The 20,309-nt window shown below is 34.5% G+C and overlaps 1 protein-coding gene across 3 annotated transcripts; it reads left to right on the forward strand.

Annotated features, from left to right (window-relative positions):
* The first annotated feature begins 155 nt into the window (after positions 1–155).
* On the forward strand, positions 156–18,337 carry LOC116055951 (heart- and neural crest derivatives-expressed protein 1). 3 transcript variants are annotated; one of them, XM_031308027.2, is made up of 3 exons: positions 165–1,320; positions 9,602–9,670; positions 18,214–18,337. In XM_031308027.2, the coding sequence occupies exons 1-3, from the start codon at positions 787–789 to the stop codon at positions 18,253–18,255; spliced, it is 645 nt and encodes a 214-aa protein (XP_031163887.1). In that variant the 5' UTR covers positions 165–786; the 3' UTR covers positions 18,256–18,337. The 3 variants fall into 3 exon arrangements, with proteins under 3 accessions (XP_031163889.1, XP_031163887.1, XP_031163888.1); XM_031308029.2 differs by lacking the exon at positions 9,602–9,670 and having other exon boundaries at positions 156–1,320; XM_031308028.2 differs by lacking the exon at positions 18,214–18,337 and having other exon boundaries at positions 208–1,320; positions 9,602–10,082.
* Positions 18,338–20,309: the final 1,972 nt, after the last annotated feature.

Genomic DNA, 20,309 nt, shown 5'->3' on the forward strand with positions numbered 1-20,309 from the left:
AAGAAAGTTTTTTTGCAAACGGGTCACATTTGACCCGAGGACAACAGGAGGGGGTTAAGTAAAGGATCTGAATACTTGTTTCCAGCGCTCAGTGAGAGAACATTGGCACCATTGCGCATGTTAACTGCGGAGACTCTCCTCCCATCCTGGACGCGTTCCTCTATTGGCTGCCTCATTTCCCACGCGCACATCCAAACCATTTAAACCTGGGGGCCCTCACACCTTCACAGGGGTCACATTTCTCAGAGCAGCCTCTTCTGTCGGGAACGGAAACACAAGTGGAGGCTCGACAACACCGGCGATGATTTTCATTCTGGAATTATGAACTTTTGATTTTGATTTTTACGGCTGAAGAGGAGGTCGCTTTCAGAATGTGAAAGTTTGCGACTGCGTTCGGCTTTTTTGTCTCCTTTGTGCATTTAAGGGAATACATAGCCTATTAAAGTGTTGAGGGAGTTCTGTTAGCTGTGGATCCCCGAACAGAGAGCGTTTTTTTGGGGCAGCAGCAGCAGCAGCACCGGAGAGAGAATAACGGGAGACAAGAACGTGATCCGGTTTTTAAACGATAATTCTTCCAAAAAAAATGAGACAGTTCATCCATGGAAAAGTTTAGTTCTTAAAGACAGCTTGGGGGGGGGCTTAACCTCAACATATGAGCCTTCATATCGAGCCTGTGAGTTATTTGAATTGTCAGAGAACGCGGAGCGGAGTTTTTTACGTTTCGGGGCAGCGGCCGCGCGGGAAGAAACAACAACAACAACGACAGCGTCTGCGATCCGGATCATCATGAACCTGATCGGGGGCTACCAGCACCACCACCCGCACCCCCACCACCACCTGATGCACGAGCCCTTCCCGTTCGTGCAGCGGTGTCACCAGGACGCGCCGTACTTCCAGAGCTGGGTGCTGAACCACGGCGAGCCGCCTCCGCCGCAGCAGTCTGGGTTGGACTTCCCGTTGCAGGCGCAGTACGCGGCCGCGGAGCACGGAGGGGGAGGCGCGGGGCCCGGGGCTGCGGCCGCGCTGCACGACGCCCGGCTGGAGGCGCTCCACGGCGGCGCGGGGAAGCGGAGGACGTCGGGGCCGAAGAAGGAGCGCCGCCGGACGGAGAGCATCAACACGGCGTTCGCGGAGCTGCGGGAGTGCATCCCCAACGTGCCCGCGGACACCAAACTGTCTAAGATTAAAACGTTGCGCCTCGCGACCAGCTACATCGCCTACCTGATGGACGTGCTGGACAAAGACTCCGGAGAGGCCGAGGGCTTCAAGGCCGAGATTAAGAAATATGAAAACCGGGATCTGAAAAGGAAACGGGAGCCGGTAAGTTCCGATGCTCCAAAAAATAACTCCAAACCTCAAACAGATGTTAGTTTAAGTTTTTGAGCAATTAAAAAAAAAAAAGGGAGGCCTGGCATGTTTTATTTTATTTTATTTTATTTTATTTTATTTTATTTTATTTTATTTACAAAACTTAAATATCCTAGTCTGTAAAAAACACAATTTTAAGGTGGAATTTATCCCTCCTGTTGTCCTCGGATCTAATTTTAATTTTATTTTTTTTTTCCAAGGCAACGCAGCTTTATTTCTACAGCACGTTTCATCAGCAGGGCGATTCAAAGTGCTTTACATCAAACATGAAAGAGCAATTAATGACTATTAAAAAATAGAATAGAAGTTACAGTGCAGTATAACCAAATTGCCCCCCAAAAATAAGCCGGATGGTTCCATACACCGCACATCGCAGGTCAACTTTAGGATCAGTTCACTACTTTCATAGAATTTTGGGTTTTTTATTTAATTTTTTTTAGCATTTGAAAAAACTATCAATCCTGACTAAACCGTGACAGTCTGTGATGATCCTCTAAATTGTAACCATTTGTCAAAATAGTTCATAATTGATTTTTTTTTTTAACTAAAGAATTAGGTATAATTTCACATAATTGAGGTTAATTGATTATGAATTCCAAAAGCAGTGTAGAACTAGCGGTAATAGGTTGATGTTAGTGGTGACTCCGGTGGTAGTGGGGGGGGGAAAATCGCCAAAAAAAATAATAAAAAATCATCACATCTTGAAAAAGTATTCACCAGAATTCAATTTTCATTTTCTACCCGGGAGGACAAGTTGCGTCGACCTGCAACTTTGTGTTTTTCTGGGTCGAAATTTCAACATTTTGTTTCAATCTAATTCTTCACTTTTCTCCACGTTTTTGTCGATTTTATTCCAGTTTTTTGGTCACTTTTTTGGCGTTTTTTTTTATTATGTTTTTGCCAATTTTTAACAATTTTTTTGTCGCTTTCTTTGATGTTTTTCCCCCATTTTTTCCCACTTTTTCCGATGTTTTTAATCCTTTTTTCAAACGTTCATTGTTATAGTTCTGATATAGAAAGTTTTTGCAAACGGGTCAAATTTAAAAAAAAAAAAATCAGAAGGGGTTAAAAAAAAAAAAAACAGGCTGTAAAACATAACTTTAAAATTATAATAAAAATAACTCCAAACAGAAAGAGTTGTTAGTTCAAGTCTTCATTCAAGAGTCATGTCAAAAAGAAAAGAAAGAGGGGATGATCCTAAAGAGACCTTAAGTCTCTAAAACAGCATTTAAGGTGGAATTTTAAAGATGTGCTCTGATTTATCAGTTTAAAAATAAAACCTAAAATATGACTAATGTATGAATGCACATATCTGTACACGTTGTTCATACATTGTTCATATTACATAGCCTCCTGTCTATACTTGTATATCACATTGCACTTTTCTGCTCTTTTTTGCACTTCTAGTTGGACGCAAACTGCATTTCATTGTCTCTGTACTTGTACTCTGCACAATGACGATAAAGTTGAATCTAATATAATAAAACATATCTCTAAGGTGACGGTAGATGAATCCAAACAACTCCAAACGTCAAACAGTTTAGTGTTAGTTTAAGTTTCTGAGTCCTTAAAAAAAATCTCAAGGCCTGAAATATTTAATTTGATCTGTTTACAAACCAAACTTATAAATATAAAACATGTTAAGGTGGAATTGTAAGATTTTTCCCCACTCACCACACACCACTCACACCTATGTATTACCACTAGTTTTACACTCGTTCTTTTTCTTCGAATTCATGGTCAAGAAACCTCATTTATATGAAATTATATCCATTTGTTTTGTGTTTAGTGTTAGTTTTAAGTTTCTGAGTCCTTTAAAAAATATCTCAAGGCCTGAAATATTTAATTTGATCTGTTGAAGGTGGACTTTCTAAGATGTGCCTGATTAATCTGAGTTTAAAAACCAAACTCTAAATATGAAAACATGTTAAGGTGGAAGTTCAAACCAAACCTATAATCCTGAATATATAACAGCCTTTTAAGATGAGTAGTTTCTTAATAATGAAAATAACTTTAAACAGCTGTTAGTTTAAGCCTCGTGACGTCTTCCTGTTTGTTGTCTCTATAATGTTTCAGTCCCTTTTATCAAAGTTTAGTATTTTATATATATATATATATATATATATATATATATATAATTTTTTTTCTTTTTATTGGTCACTTTTTTCAACATTTTAATTTAATTTTAATTATTTTTTTCCCTCTTTTTCCCCAATGTTTTTGTCATCTTTTCAATTTTTTGGGTGCTTATTTTTGCTGTTTTCATCGTTTTTTTGTTGTTTCTCTTTTTTAACGTTTTGCCATGTTTTCTTGTTTTTTTTTGTTTCTTTTTTTTTTAAATTACATTTTCAGCGCTTTATCGACGTCCTATATTTTCTGATATAAAAAAAAAAAAAAAAAAACTTTGGAAAACGGGTCATATTTGACCCGAAGACAACATGAGAGTTAAGTTTATCAGAGAACAAATAAAAGATAAAAATAGACAGACAGACAGACAGACAGACAGACAGACAGATAGATAGATAGATAGATAGATAGATAGATAGATAGATAGATAGATAGATAGATAGATAGATATAGATAGACAGATAGATATATTTTTATTGTTCCCAAAAAATGTGAAATAACGGTGTTGCAGCAGCAAAATATCAGACTCACAGCACACATACAGAGTAAACATTAAATAATAGGAAACAATATACATGAAATAATAATATAATACTACACGAGCAATATTTAAAATATATACAATTTTGAAATAAAATGTACAACTGTTTCAATACATATAGATAAACTTAATGTGCAAGTTGGGGAGATAAAATAAAACTGGAGGCTGTAAAAACTAATCCTAAATATAAATCATCATGTTGAGGTGAGTGTGTAGAAACCAAACCTAGGCTATAGGATAAATATAAAAACAGCAGTTTAAGGTGATTGTAGAAACTCCCAAACTTTTACATTATTAAAGTAAATTGACCTGGTTTGGTCTGGTTCGGTTTGGTCTGGTTTGCCTGTGTAAGTAGCCTGGAACTGATCCCCCATTTCTGTCTTACGTCTTCTTAGCCGACTTGATTCCACCTTTCGAGTTATTACCATTACTCTTCTACACTTCTGTACCTCATTGACATGAAATGACGCCTCATTTTGGAGTAAAATTAGCAGAAATTCTGAATTGTTTTGACTAATAGTTAAGATCAAAGGAACATATGTTTATGTATTATCAGATTTTGACCTCGGTAGACCATGAAAGTAGTAGATCATCAATATTTATTTTAGTTTTGCATTGAAAGAATATATTATAACATATTTCTGATATAAAAACTTTGAAAAAACAAGGGTCAAATTCCATTTTTTTTTTTTTTTTTTTAAACATTTTGTTGTTTTATTTTGTTCTGTTGTCACTTTCCCCAACTTTTTTGTCGATTGGTTTCCAAGGTTTTTTTTGTCACTTTTTTTCTCGATGTTTTTGACGATTTTTAGTAACATTTTTACATTTTTCTTGGCAATTTTTTCCTCGTTTTTGAAGCTTTTTCGGAAATTTTGGTCACTTTTTTAACGTTCCTCTATCCATTTGTTTTCTCCAAATGCTATAACGTTGACTGAGTAACTCTGACCCAAAGAAGTAAACTCATCATTTATTTTACGTTTGTACGGAAGCGTTCATGTTATTTTCATTGACAGTTTGGTTGAAAGATACGGAGCCCCTCAGGGGACATGATCAAAAAAATAATCTAGTTTCATGTGCTCACATGAAACTAGATTATTGTTATTTTGCTCATGTCCCCTTAGGGGCTCCGTAGAAAGAAACCCAAATGTTCTGATATAGAAACTTTTTGTAATTGCATCAAAAATTCTTTTTGGGCTTTTCCACCTTTATTTTGACAGGACAGCTAGGTGAGAAAGGGGAGAGAGAGAGAGAGAGAGAGAGGGGGGAAGACATGCAGGAAATCGTCACAGGTCAGACTCAAACCGTGGACCTCTGCGTCGAGGCATAAGCCTCTCAGTATATGTGCACCTGCTCTACCCGCTGAGCCAACCCGGCTGCTAATTGCATCACATTTGACCCCAGGACAACAGGAGGGATACAGAGATTAAACATAACTTTAAGATTTTTAGTTTGATAATTATCTGGAATAAAACAGACGAAGCCTTTCATTCAGTTCTAGCTTGAAGCCAACATGTCCTAAATATAAACTATAGGGCTGCTACATTTAAAATCATAATCACAAATGTATATTTCGGTCAGTAATGAAGTCAGGATTGCTGATTGGACTTTTGGAAAGATGTCGCATTGATTGAAGTTAAAAAAAGAGAAACATTGAGTTCTACTTTTAATACTTTTTCCTGTTTGAACTTTTTTTTTTTCATTCAGAAAATCGAGACAAAATAAGAATTTATCGCAAAACGTAAACGTGCAAAATTAAGTTTTCGGGATGAGTTTTTAGGATTGTTTTTGTGATCGTTAGGCGCCCAAATGTTTTATTTTTTATTATTATTGATATCATTTTATTACCACCTGAGCCCCGGTACGAAGGTCTGTTGTTTATTATATAAACATAAAAAGTTAGACAACAAAGTGATTAAAAAAACAGCCTGAATTATATTTTAGGACTTTATATTTTTTGTATATTTTGTATCTAGTAAAAATGTAATGTATGTACTCTTTATAAACCCTACTAAGTTAAAAAAACAAACAAATTATAACTTATATAAACATATATATATACAGTATATTTATATATCTTCTCGAAACATATATGTTTGGATTTGATGTGTGCAACTGTTTATATAGTTAGAATGAACTCTTGTGTTGTCCTCGCGTCAAATTGGACCCTTCTTTTATATCAGAAATATGGGTTTCTTTTAACCAAATATAACCAAATATAACATGGATGTATGGCTGCTCTTTGCAGGTAAAATTAATGACGACTTGCATTCAATTTTAGGTGTTTTTATTCAATTTTATAGCATTTGAAATTCTTTTTTTAAATGGTTTCACAACAGTATCCTGACTAAACTAGACTCAACATCCTCTGACTTTAACTATTAGGCAAAATAATTCATAACTTCTGCTTCTTTTTTTTTATAACTCAAACATCAGGTATAATATCATATAAACTAGGTTTATTCACCATGAATTAAGAAAAAACGTTACAAAAAGTGACAAAAAAGTTAATTTTCTGTTTTGACGTTGAAGGATAACTAGTTCCTGGTCGACTGGAAGACAAATGAAATATTCCAACATCAGTAGATTATTCTGAATTCCCCAAATCTTGCCTGATGAACATGCGAGTGTGTGTGTAACGTCTGTGTTAAACCTCTCCAAACACTCCCAAAAAATATGTTTCTTCTTCTTTTTAATCAAACTTGAGACCATAATAATAATTATATATATTATATTATATTATAAACCATTTTTATTCATCCGTGTATCCAGCAAACGAAAAGCTGTTGCTTGAAATAAACATTTTGTCATTTTTTTTTTTGTGACCAATTTATTAATTTAATTTATTCTGTTCATTGATCCCCAGTGGGGAAATTACAATTTACACTCTGTTATAAATCACTACACACAGGCCTGAAATACACACACACATGCTCAGGACCTATTCATGCACAAATGGAGAGATGTCAGAGTGAATGGGCTGCCAGTGCTGGACCAGCACACTGAGCGGTACAGTGCCTTGCTCAAGAGCACCTGGCAGTGCCCAGGATGTGAACTGGCATCTCTCCAGCTACCAATCCACACTCTGTACTTTGGTCCGTACTGGGACTTGAACCGGCGACCCTCCCAACCCAACTCCACATGGACTGAGCTACTGCCACCCCCTAAACCAACAAGCAGATAACAAATACAATAACATAGCCTATAAGTCCTGTTTTATTCTGCTGCTGAATTCCCCAAATCACATCGAATAATAAACATCCAGCGCTGAACCTCTCCAAACACTCAGAAAATATGTTTCTTCTTTTTTTAACAAAACGTAACCAGGGTTCAAAATTAACTTTTTCGTCCACCAGCCAAATGGCTAGTGAATGTTCAAGTGTGACCAGCCACTTTAATAGATTACCATTGTTTTTTTGGCTGGTGAGTGAAGCAAATCTACCAGCCACTTGCATATTTTACCAGCATTTGGCTGGTAAATGGTGCTAATTTTGAACCCTGAACGTAACCCTCCTGTTGTCCTCGAGTCAGATTTCACCCGTTTACAAAGTTTTTTTCATAACAGAAAATATGGGACGTCGAAATAAGCGCTAAAAATATATATATAAAAAAAAAAAAAACTAATGATAAACGTTATGAAAAGCAACAAAAACAATAAAAAAAAATATCAAAAACACTGAAAGAAGACGTACAAACTTTAGGAAAAGCACCAAAAACGTCAAAAAAAAAGTTCCCAAAACATTGAAAAAGTCACAACAACAACAAGATGTTGTCCTCGGGTCTAATTTGACCCATTTTCAAAAAGTTTCTGTATCAGAAATTTGGGGTTTAAACAAAGTTGTCAACAAACAAAAAAGTGGACGGATCCGTACATCGCTGTTCACAAGTCAAATAAACTAAATAAGTTCACTACTTTCATTCAATTTGGGTGTTTTATTAAATTTTATAGCATTTAAAATTGTTTTTTTTACAAAAGAACGTTGAAAAAAGTGACAAAAAACTTGGAATCTTTTTACAAAAATGTCCAAAAAAATCTTCAAAAATGGAAAAGAAAATGACAAACGTTGAAAAAATGTGTCAAAAATGTCCAAAAAAAGTGCCCAAAACATTGAAAAAGTCACAAAAACGTTGTAAAAATCAACAACATGGTGATGAATTTGGGCGTTTTATTCAATTTTATAGCATTTAAATTGTTTTTTTTTTACAAAAGAACGTTGAAAAAAGTGACAAAAAACTTGGAATCTTACAAAAATGTCCAAAAAAAGCTTAAAAAAAGGAAAAGGAAAATGACAAACGTTGAAAAAATGTGTCAAAAATGTCAAAAAAAAACGCGGCAAAAAAAATCAAAGTTGGGGGTGGCGGTAGCTCAGTCAGTAGGGAGTTGGGTTGGGAACTAGAAGGTTGCTGGTTCAAGTCCCCATACGGACAAAAGTATGGTGGTGGACTGGTAGCTGGAGAGGTGCCTGGGCACTGCCAATGTGCTCTTGAGCAAGGCACCAAACCCCCAACTGCTCACGGCGCCTGTCCGTTGACAGCTGCAGTCCCCCCACTCTGACATCTCTCCATTAGTGTGTGTGTGTGTGTATAGGTACTGAGCATGTGTGTGTAGTTCAGACCTGTGTGTAATGTGTATAATAGTAACAACAGAGTGTAAACATTGTAATTTCACCTTGTGGGATTAATAAAGTATACATTATTATTATTATAACAAAAAAACTTGGAACATAAAGTGACGAAAGTGTCTAAAAAGACGACTGAAACGTACACGTTTTTTAATTTATATTTTGACCCAGAAAAAGGAGTTATTTCTCATATGTTGCACATCTGTGTCACCAGCAACCAAAACCTTCTCGTCTCTTTCTCTAGGTTTTGTCGCTCTATAAAAAAAAAAAACTTTTTTGCAACCAACTCCAACACACAGATAACCAATATGTTGACATAAGTACATTACTTTCGCTGCTGAATTCCCAAAGTCCCACCTCATAAACACCCGAGTGTGTGTAAAGTCTCCAAACACTCCCTTCTTTATTTCTTTTAACCCTTGTGTTGTCCTTGGGTCATATGTATTTTTTTTTTTTAAACTAAATTGGCCATGTGGCCGGATAGCGTCATATAGTAAGTATGTAAAGTTTATTTCTAGAGCACGTTTGAACAGCGTCAGCCGACCAACGTGCTTCACAAAGAAGCACCAAGGTGTTAAAATAGAAATAGAAAAGTAGAAACTAAACACACATACAGTACACACATTTGTAGGACTTTATAAGACTTCATTTAAACTTAAATTTAGCCTTTTATGGTGAATCACAGCTGCACTTAATCAAAGTTGAATCGTGATTTTGGCTCCTAATGAAAGAAAAACGATTATTTTGCACATTACCGTTTTGCGAGTAAACTCCATTATTAATCCCAAACTGGGAAATTACTGTTACAGCAGCCGTGCAGCTGATGCTGCGGGTGATGATGATGATGATGATGATGCTGCTGATGATGATGATGATGATGATGATGATGATGATGATGATGATGATGATGATGATGATGATGATGTTTCTGTGTGTTCTGTCCCAGACTGACGGCCTGCACGAGTCTTTGGAAGCCGGGAAGAAGGCGAAGGGTCGGACCGGTTGGCCGCAGCAGGTCTGGGCTCTAGAGCTCAACCAGTGACCCGCCTCCCAGACCCTAACCCTGAAGAAAACCCTCCTCCCAGACACTAACCCTCCTCCCAGACCCTAACCCTGAAGAAAACCCTCCTCCCAGACACTAACCCTCCTCCCAGACCCTAACCCTGAAGAAAACCCTCCTCCCAGACCCTAACCCTAAAGAAAACCTTCCTCCCAGACCCTAACTTTCCTCCCAGACCCTAACCCTAAAGAAAACCCTCCTCCCAGACCCTAACCTTCCTCCCAGACCCTAACCCTAAATTAAACCCTCCTCCCAGACCCTAACCTTCCTCCCAGACCCTATCCCTAAAGAAAACCCTCCTCCCAGACCCTAACCCTAAAGAAACCCCTCCTCCCAGACCCTAACCGTCCTCCCAGACCCTAACCCTGAGGAAAACCCTCCTCCCAGACCCTTACCCTAAAGAAAACCCTCCTCTCAGACTCTGGATTCAAATCAGATTGATAACAAACCACTGACTGACTGAACCAAACATGGAGAGAGAGAGAGAGAGAGAGAGAGAGAGAGAGAGAGAGAGAGAGAGAGAGAGAGAATGAAAGGACCACATGCAGACGGAGACGGTGCAGTCTCTGAGTGACTGTAGGTGTTTGATATTTGTGGTATTTCTGCTTTTTGATGTTTTGATGTTCCAGCCCGCTCCGTACTGTAGACCAGATGTTGCCACATGTGTCCGAAAACAACATCTGTCTCCCCTAAAAAAATGTGTTTTTATCTGGCGTCGAGTGGCGGTGGAGCAGAAAATGAATAAATTATAACACGTCAAGTGGAGTAAATGTAGAGGAACGCTAGGCCTACTAAAAGTGCAAACATTAAGTTGTTTTTAACTTTTTTTATTCAATTTTTTTCAGAGCTGCAAAGATTAATCGATTCGTTGTCTATTAAATTACCCGCCAATTATCGGTTTGAGTCATTTTTTATGAAAAGTAAAAGTAAAAATTCTGATTCCAGCTTCTTAAATGTGAACATTTTCTAGTTTCTTGACAGTAATCTCCCCAAAATGCAGAGTCACGCTTCAATTTTTAATTTAAAGGTGCTGTAGGTAGAATTGCGAAGATCCAGGACTTAGCCAAAAAATTTGAACATCAACAACTTCTCAGTCCCTCCCCCCTTTCTGCTAAAGCCCAAAACGGTCTCCTAAGCCCCTCCCCCCACAAGGGAGAATGAATGCGTGTGCATGAGCAGTGATTGACACGCAGTTAGACACCCCTCCCCTGGCCCTGATTGGTGCATCTGAACAGTTAGACACTCCCCCTGGCCCTGATTGGTGCATCTGAACAGTTAGACACTCCCCCTGGCCCTGGTTGGTGCATCTGAACAGGGAGCGGTGGATCACTACAGGCTGTAGGTGGAGCCAGAGGAGCCAGATTTTCTTTTAAATGACCTGCTTCATGTAGTTCTACTGGAACATAGAGTCAGTTTCAGCAAATATGACAGAAATTTAGTTTTATAAGTCTTACCTACTGCACCTTTGAAGAAGTCAAGATAGTCATAAATTCATTAAAAAAAACTCTTATTATTATGGTGTTATGCCACTTTTGGAGCTTTACAACGTTCTGTGGATCTATGTGAATTAGCAGGATTATTTCAACAAAAACCTTTAGAGCTGCAAAGATTAATCGATATAACTTCTCTGATGTCATCTTGTTAAATGTGAAAATCCAGCCCAGTCTCACGGCAGTTTGTGTAAATATCACGTTATTTTAATCTATTGATACGTGTTCACGGGGACGTTTTTCTCGTTTTTTATGTGGTGGTCAGCACGAAAATGTGAAGTAATGTATTTCAATGGGAAGCATGGTAGGGAGTAGTATAAAGAGCCGAAAATCCACGTAGGGAGGTTGGTCGGGGTGGTGGATGGGTCAAACAACACAGGACTTTCACCCGAAATAACGTGACATGCTGTGAGACTGGGATGGAATATCTTCTAGTGTCTTCTCTCCTCTGTGACAGTAAACTGAATATCTTTGAGTTGTGGACTAAACAAGACATTTGAGGACGTCATTTTGGGCTTTTTGGGAAACACTGATCCGCATTTTCAACAATTTCTGACATTTTAGAGACCAAACAACTAACCCAACTGCTTTGCAAAAAAAGTGATTTTATTTTGAAATTATTCTTATTTCATTGGCCTCAACGTTCCTATACTTCAAATACAAAAAATAGATAAGAAAAGAAAAGAAAAACTCTATCTTTCTAATGTCATGTCATGTAAATGAAATGAATGTAGAAATAATTTCTGTCCCAGAGGAAACACATTTTTGAGGGGAAACTTTTATTTTTATTTGCTTACTGTTTCATCCCGCAGTCAGAATATTTTAAATAACATAAATCCATCATTCCCAGTCAGATCGCTTGGTTACGTTGTAACCTTGGTTCTCTGAGTGAAGAGGCTATCTCTCCACCGTTACGGAGAGATAGTCTTCTTACGATAGAGAACTGTCACAAAGAAAGAAACTCAGACTGTAAACTATATAACTGTCGGCTGTTGTTGATGTTTCTTGTAGAGAATTATTGAATTTACTGAATCTACCTCAAAAATTTAAGTCACTGTCTGTTCTGAGAGTTTCCGACATGTTGTTAAAAAACACTAAAACTAAAAGGGATAAAAGCTTTATTTCTGTGCAAAATGTTGATGGAAATGTACATTGATTGTGAAGTTATATATAGTTACGTAAATAAATGAATTATTTTAAGTCACTCCAGCTGTAGTGAAGGTGTTTTTATTTTCTTGCTGTTTCTACGATAACGGTTATTGTCAATGGAAAAAATGAATCACCTGAACATTTTTCGACATAAATCAAAGAATTTTTTGACATACTATGGCCTTTTTTATGACTTTTACCGACATACTATATTATGACTTTTTATCACTTTTTTCAACATACTATACTATGACTTTTTTATGACTTTTTCGACATACTATACTATGACTTTTTAATACTTTTTTGGACATACTATACTATGACTTTTTAATACTTTTTTGGACATACTATACTATGACTTTTTTCGACATACTATACTATGACTTTTTTATGACTTTTTTGACATACTATACTATGACTTTTTTATGACTTTTTCGACATACTATACTATGACTTTTTTATGACTTTTTGGACATACTATACTATGACTTTTTAATGACTTATTTGGACATACTATACTATGACTTTTTCGACATACTATACTATGACTTTTTAATGACTGTTTTCGACATACTATACTATGACTTTTTTATTACTTTTTCGACATATTATACTATGACTTTTTTCGACATACTATACTATGACTTTTTTATGACTTTTTCGACATACTATACTATGACTTTTTTAATACTTTTCTGGACATACTATACTATGACTTTTTTTATGACTTTTTTCGACATACTATACTATGACTTTTTTATGACTTTCGACATGCTATACTATGATCCTTTTAATACCTTTTTGGACATATTAGACTATGACTTTTTAATGACTTTTTTCGACATACTATACTATGACTTTTTAATGACTTTTTTGGACATACTATACTATGACCTTTTTTATTACTTTTTCGACATATACTATGACTTTTTTCAACATATTATACTATGACTTTTTTATGACTTTTTCGACATACTATACTATGACTTTTTAGTGACTTTTCTGGACATACTATACTATGACTTTTTCGACATGCTATGCTATGACTTTTTTATGACTTTTTTCGACATGATATACTATCTTTTTTATGACTTTTTTCGACATATTATACTATGACTTTTTTCACTTTTTTCAACATACTATACTATGAGTATTGTATGACTTTTTTCGACATGCTATACAATGACTTTTTATCACTTTTTTCAACATAACATGCTATACTATGACTTTTTATCACTTTTTTCGACATAACATGCTATACTATGACTTTTTATCACTTTTTTCGACGTACTATACTATGACCTTTTATCACTTTTTTCGACATACTATACCATGACCTTTTATGACTTTTTTCGACATACTATACTATGACTTTTTTATGACTTTTTTCGACATACTATACTATGACTTTTTTATGACTTTTTTCGACATACTATACTATGACTTTTTTCAACATACTATGGCCTATACTATACTATGATATACAACAAACTACACTATGTTGAAGGCATGTTAGCTCAGTGGTTAATGATACAACAAGCACCAGCAAGTTTCTGAGCACTTTTATGACCTTTTTATGACTTTTTTGACATACAATGCTATGACTTTCTTTTGAATTTTTTCAACATACTATACTATAACTTATTAATTACTTTTTTGGACATATTATACTATGACCTTTTATATGACTTTTTCGACATGCTATACTATGACTTTTTATGACTTTTTCGACATTCTATACTATGACTTTTTTATGACTTTTTTCGACATACTATACTATGACTTTTTTCAACATACTATGGCCTATACTATACTATGATATACTATGGCCTTTTTAATGACTTTTTTGGACATACTATACTATGACTTTTTAATGACTTTTTTGGACATACTATACTATGACTTTTTAATGACTTTTTTCGACATACTATACTATGACTTTTTAATGACTTTTTTGGACATACTATGGCCTTTTTTATGACTTTTTTCGACATACTATACTATGACTTTTTAATGACTTTTTTCGACATACTATTAAATGACTTACCAATTTTTTCGACATGCTATACTATGTTTTATCACTTTTTTCGGCAAACTATACCATGACTTTTTCAACATACTATACTATGACCTTTTTTATGACTTTTTTCAACATATTATACTATGACTTATTTAACGTTTTTCAACATACTATACTATGAGTATTTTATGACTTTTTTCGACATACTATACTATGACTTTTTTATTACTTTTTCGACATATTATACTATGACTTTTTTCGACATACTATACTATGACTTTTTTATGACTTTTTCGACATACTATACTATGACTTTTTTAATACTTTTCTGGACATACTATACTATGACTTTTTTTATGACTTTTTTCGACATACTATACTATGACTTTTTTATGACTTTCGACATGCTATACTATGATCCTTTTAATACCTTTTTGGACATATTAGACTATGACTTTTTAATGACTTTTTTCGACATACTATACTATGACTTTTTAATGACTTTTTTGGACATACTATACTATGACCTTTTTTATTACTTTTTCGACATATACTATGACTTTTTTCAACATATTATACTATGACTTTTTTATGACTTTTTCGACATACTATACTATGACTTTTTAGTGACTTTTCTGGACATACTATACTATGACTTTTTCGACATGCTATGCTATGACTTTTTTATGACTTTTTTCGACATGATATACTATCTTTTTTATGACTTTTTTCGACATATTATACTATGACTTTTTTCACTTTTTTCAACATACTATACTATGAGTATTGTATGACTTTTTTCGACATGCTATACAATGACTTTTTATCACTTTTTTCAACATAACATGCTATACTATGACTTTTTATCACTTTTTTCGACATAACATGCTATACTATGACTTTTTATCACTTTTTTCGACGTACTATACTATGACCTTTTATCACTTTTTTCGACATACTATACCATGACCTTTTATGACTTTTTTCGACATACTATACTATGACTTTTTTATGACTTTTTTCGACATACTATACTATGACTTTTTTATGACTTTTTTCGACATACTATACTATGACTTTTTTCAACATACTATGGCCTATACTATACTATGATATACAACAAACTACACTATGTTGAAGGCATGTTAGCTCAGTGGTTAATGATACAACAAGCACCAGCAAGTTTCTGAGCACTTTTATGACCTTTTTATGACTTTTTTGACATACAATGCTATGACTTTCTTTTGAATTTTTTCAACATACTATACTATAACTTATTAATTACTTTTTTGGACATATTATACTATGACCTTTTATATGACTTTTTCGACATGCTATACTATGACTTTTTATGACTTTTTCGACATTCTATACTATGACTTTTTTATGACTTTTTTCGACATACTATACTATGACTTTTTTCAACATACTATGGCCTATACTATACTATGATATACTATGGCCTTTTTAATGACTTTTTTGGACATACTATACTATGACTTTTTAATGACTTTTTTGGACATACTATACTATGACTTTTTAATGACTTTTTTCGACATACTATACTATGACTTTTTAATGACTTTTTTGGACATACTATGGCCTTTTTTATGACTTTTTTCGACATACTATACTATGACTTTTTAATGACTTTTTTCGACATACTATTAAATGACTTACCAATTTTTTCGACATGCTATACTATGTTTTATCACTTTTTTCGGCAAACTATACCATGACTTTTTCAACATACTATACTATGACCTTTTTTATGACTTTTTTCAACATATTATACTATGACTTATTTAACGTTTTTCAACATACTATACTATGAGTATTTTATGACTTTTTTCGACATACTATACAATGACTTTTTCGAAATGCTATACTATGACTTTTTTTGACATACTATACTATGACCCTTTTATGACTTTTTTGACATACTATACTATGACCTTCTAATACTTTTTTAGACATACTATACTATGACTTTTTAATGACTTTTTTCGACATACTATACTATGACTTTTTAATGACTTTTTTCGACATACTATACTATGACTTTTTAATGACTTTTTTCAACATACTATTAAATGACTTACCAGTTTTTTCGACATGCTATACTAAGTGTTTATCACTTTTTTCGGCAAACTATACCATGACTTTTTCGACATGCTATATTATGACCTTTTTAATACTTTTTTCAAAATACTAGACTGACTTTTTCGACATGCTATACTATGACTTTTTTCACTTTTTTCAACATACTATACTATGAGTATTTTATGACTTTTTTGGACATACTATACTATGACTTTTTAATGACTTTTTTGGACATACTATACTATGACTTTTTAAAGACTTTTTTCGACATGCTATACTATGACTTTTTTATGACTTTTTCGACGTACTATGGTATGACTTACCAATTTTTTCGACATGCTATACTATGTGTTTATCACTTTTTTGGACATACTATACTATGACCCTTTTAATACTTTCTTCGACATACTATACTATGACTGTTTTGGACATACTATACTATGACTTTTTTGGAAATACTATACTATGACCTTTTTTATGACTTTTTTCGACATGCTATACTATTTTTTTTTTTACTTTTTCGAAATGCTATACTATGACTTTTTTATGACTTTTTTTTACATAATTTACTATACCATGACTTTTTATCACTTTTTTCGACATACTATACTATGACCCTTTTATTACTTTTTTCAACGAACTATACTATGTTGAAGGCATGTTAGCTCAGTGGTTAGACATACTATACTATAACCTTTTGTATGACTTTTTTTGACATGCTATACTATGACTTTTTTTGACTTATTTCGACATACTATTCTATGACGTTTTTCACTTTTTTCAACGTACTATACTATGACCCTTTTATGACTTTTTTTGACTTTTTTCGACATAGTAGTCTGTGACTTTTTTTTGACTTTTTTCAACATACTATACTATGTTGAAGGCATGTTAGCTCAGTGGTTAACAACTATACAACAAGCACCATCAAGTTGCTGTGTACTTTTATGACCTTTTTATTACTTTTTTCGACATGCTATACTATGACTTCATCACTTTTTTTCGACATACTATACTATGACTTTTTTATGACTTTTTCGACATGCTATACAATGACTTTTTTCGATACTATGCTCTGACCTTTTTATGACTTTTTTCGACAGTATGCTATGACCTTTTTCGACATGCTATACTATGACCTTTTTATGATTTTTTTCGACATACGATACTATGACTTTTTGACTTTTCAACATACTATACTAAGACTTTTTATGACTTTCTTGACATACTATACTATGACTGAAAAGACTACTTCCATTCCATTTCGTTCTTTCAATTCACTTCGGGAATGAATGTGTTGAATCTGCCAGTTGGACACAGGAGGATACTTTTGCCACCTGCCACCTGACCACGCCCACCTCACCTGTTGACCATACATTTTTTGTGAATCCCTTGGCTCATCTTTTGCACTCTCTGCCGGCACTCCAATGCATCCTGTGTGCGTCTTCATGAGTTAACGTGAGTCAATCTATCATTTTGGTTGTGTTTTTTTGCCTTGTCATAATTTACTGTCACTTTGCTAACCTGTGCACTGCTGACAGGATTCTTTTGTTTGCTAGACATGAGCCATGAGCCATGTGGAAAGATTGTTTGTTCGAATTATCTTTTAAAGCCTGTGCAGTTGTGAGTAGTAAACTCACATCTCCTTTGTTCATTTGTATACTTTGTTTGATTTATGTGTTGATTGACCACTGTCTAATTGTATTGTCATCTCTTTATTTTCCCTTTTTATGCAGCACACAGACCTGAATGCAATGAATCAAAATCACCTTGAATGATAAGAAAATAAAATACCACTGTTGTTGCATCAAACCCTGCCTTCTCTCTGCTCTTATTCATCACTCCATATCACCTGACGTCACTCCACCTGAACCATTTCACATCAGCCTACAGTTCCTTCAATGACCTTTTTTATGATTTTTTTTTCTTCGAAATACTATGCTATGACTTTTTTCGACATGCTACACTATGACTTTTATGACTTATGTTTTAAATACTATACTATGACCTTTTTATGAGTTTTTTCGACATGCTATACTATGACTCTTTTGACTTTTCTTCAACAAACTATGACTTTTTTATGACATTTTTCGACATACTATTTGTGACCTTTTTATGAGATAAAAATGTCGACATATTATATATATATAATAATATATATATATTATTTGACATGCTATACTATGACCTTTTTATAAAAAAAATGTCGACATATTATACTATGACTTTTTTTCGACATACTATGCTATGACTGATTTCTACCTTCTTAATTGGGAGGCGTGTTAGCTCAGTGGTTAATGATACAACAAGCACTTTAAGTATGCAGTGCAGACTCTGACCGTTGGTTCAATCCCCAGTCCTGGCTGAGCATGTTTTCCAGACTTTTTTTGACATACTATACTATGACCATTTTTTTCACTTTTCGACATACTATACTATGACTTTTTTTCAACATACTATGACTCTGAAGTCAAAGTTGAAATAAAGGTTTACCTGATTGTCCTGAGAAGTCATATCTGGTTCGGCAGTTGCATTATAATTGTACACATTTTTATTCCACATATACAAGTTAAAAAAACATATTCAGCAAAATAATTTATAATTTCTGTGCCAGTCAGTCAGGTGTTCACAAATAAAATTGCAAAGTTTGGCTCCAAAAATAAAGTTTTTCCTGCTGAGAAAAAGTGACATCTTACTTTTACTAAATGTTTGAATGCTGCTGCTGTATTTATGATCTCTTAGTTTCCCTCTCTCTGTAATTAATTTGAGGATCTACAGTGACACCCAGTGGTCTGTTCCTGAAAGAACACAATATGAAGAAACTACAAACTTTCCCTGGAGAGACAAATCCAAGACACATTTTCCTTCGACTCTCTTCATCTTTAAAGGGTAACTTCTGTATTTTTCAAACCTATTTACCACCTAGTCTGGTGGGTTTGGTGATGGTGATTTCGGAGCCGTTTCATGTTAAACAAAAAGGATCTTACTCCTTATCAAAAAGGTCTATCTATGTAGGGATCCTTTCCATGTACGATGTTGTCAGACACAGAATAATTACAGTATTACATGTCATTTAGCTGACGCTTTTATCCAAAGCGACTTACAATTAAGTGCGTTCAACCTTGAAGGTGCAAACTCCAGACAATTCAATTCATTTCAATTTTATTTATAGTATTAAATCATAACAAGAGTTATCTCGAGACACTTTACAGATAGAGTAGGTCTAGACCACACTCTATAGTTTACAAAGACCCAACAATTCCAGTAATTCCCCCAACAAGTAGTAAGTGCAAGTACATTAGCTTTAAATAAGTAAAACTACAAAGAGCCATATGAAAGTGCAGCATCAAGAAATATATATCTATATCTATATATTTTTTTTTCTCCTTTATCCGAGGTGTAGTCGGAAGAGATGTGTTAATATACCCTTAATTCACCCATTTACATGTGGAGATATGCTGGCTATAAACACACTAAAAGTAGTGATTATTTACATGGAGTCTGGTGTAGTTTGGTGATGGTGATTTCGGGGGTTTCATGTTAAACTAAAAGGATCTTACTCTTTAACGTGAAGGTCTATCTCTGTAGGGATCCTTTCCATAATGTTGTCAGACACTTAGAATAATAATCTGAGTCCGTCAGCAGCAACAACAGAACTTTTAGTGGACGCAAATCAACGTTATATATTGCAGGTTGTTTCGTCTTGCTTAATACTGGACCAATGTCAAAGATCGTTGTTTCCATCAGCCACTTAGACACAAAAACATAGGAAATAGTGTCCAGGTTGAAAAACACCAGTTAGCCTTTAATATAAAAAGTTATAAGCAGATAT

Source organism: Sander lucioperca, chromosome 13 (assembly GCF_008315115.2).
Source record: "Sander lucioperca isolate FBNREF2018 chromosome 13, SLUC_FBN_1.2, whole genome shotgun sequence".
NCBI classification, from domain to species: domain Eukaryota; kingdom Metazoa; phylum Chordata; class Actinopteri; order Perciformes; family Percidae; genus Sander; species Sander lucioperca.

Coding starts and splice junctions, on each gene's coding strand:
- LOC116055951 (XM_031308027.2), top strand. CDS start 787: ATGAACCTGATCGGGGGCTACCAGCACCACCACCCGCACCCCCACCAC. Junction 1,321..9,601: donor TGAAAAGGAAACGGGAGCCG/GTAAGTTCCGAT, acceptor GTTCTGTCCCAG/ACTGACGGCCTGCACGAGTC. Junction 9,671..18,213: donor GGACCGGTTGGCCGCAGCAG/GTCTGGGCTCTA, acceptor CTTTTTATGCAG/CACACAGACCTGAATGCAAT.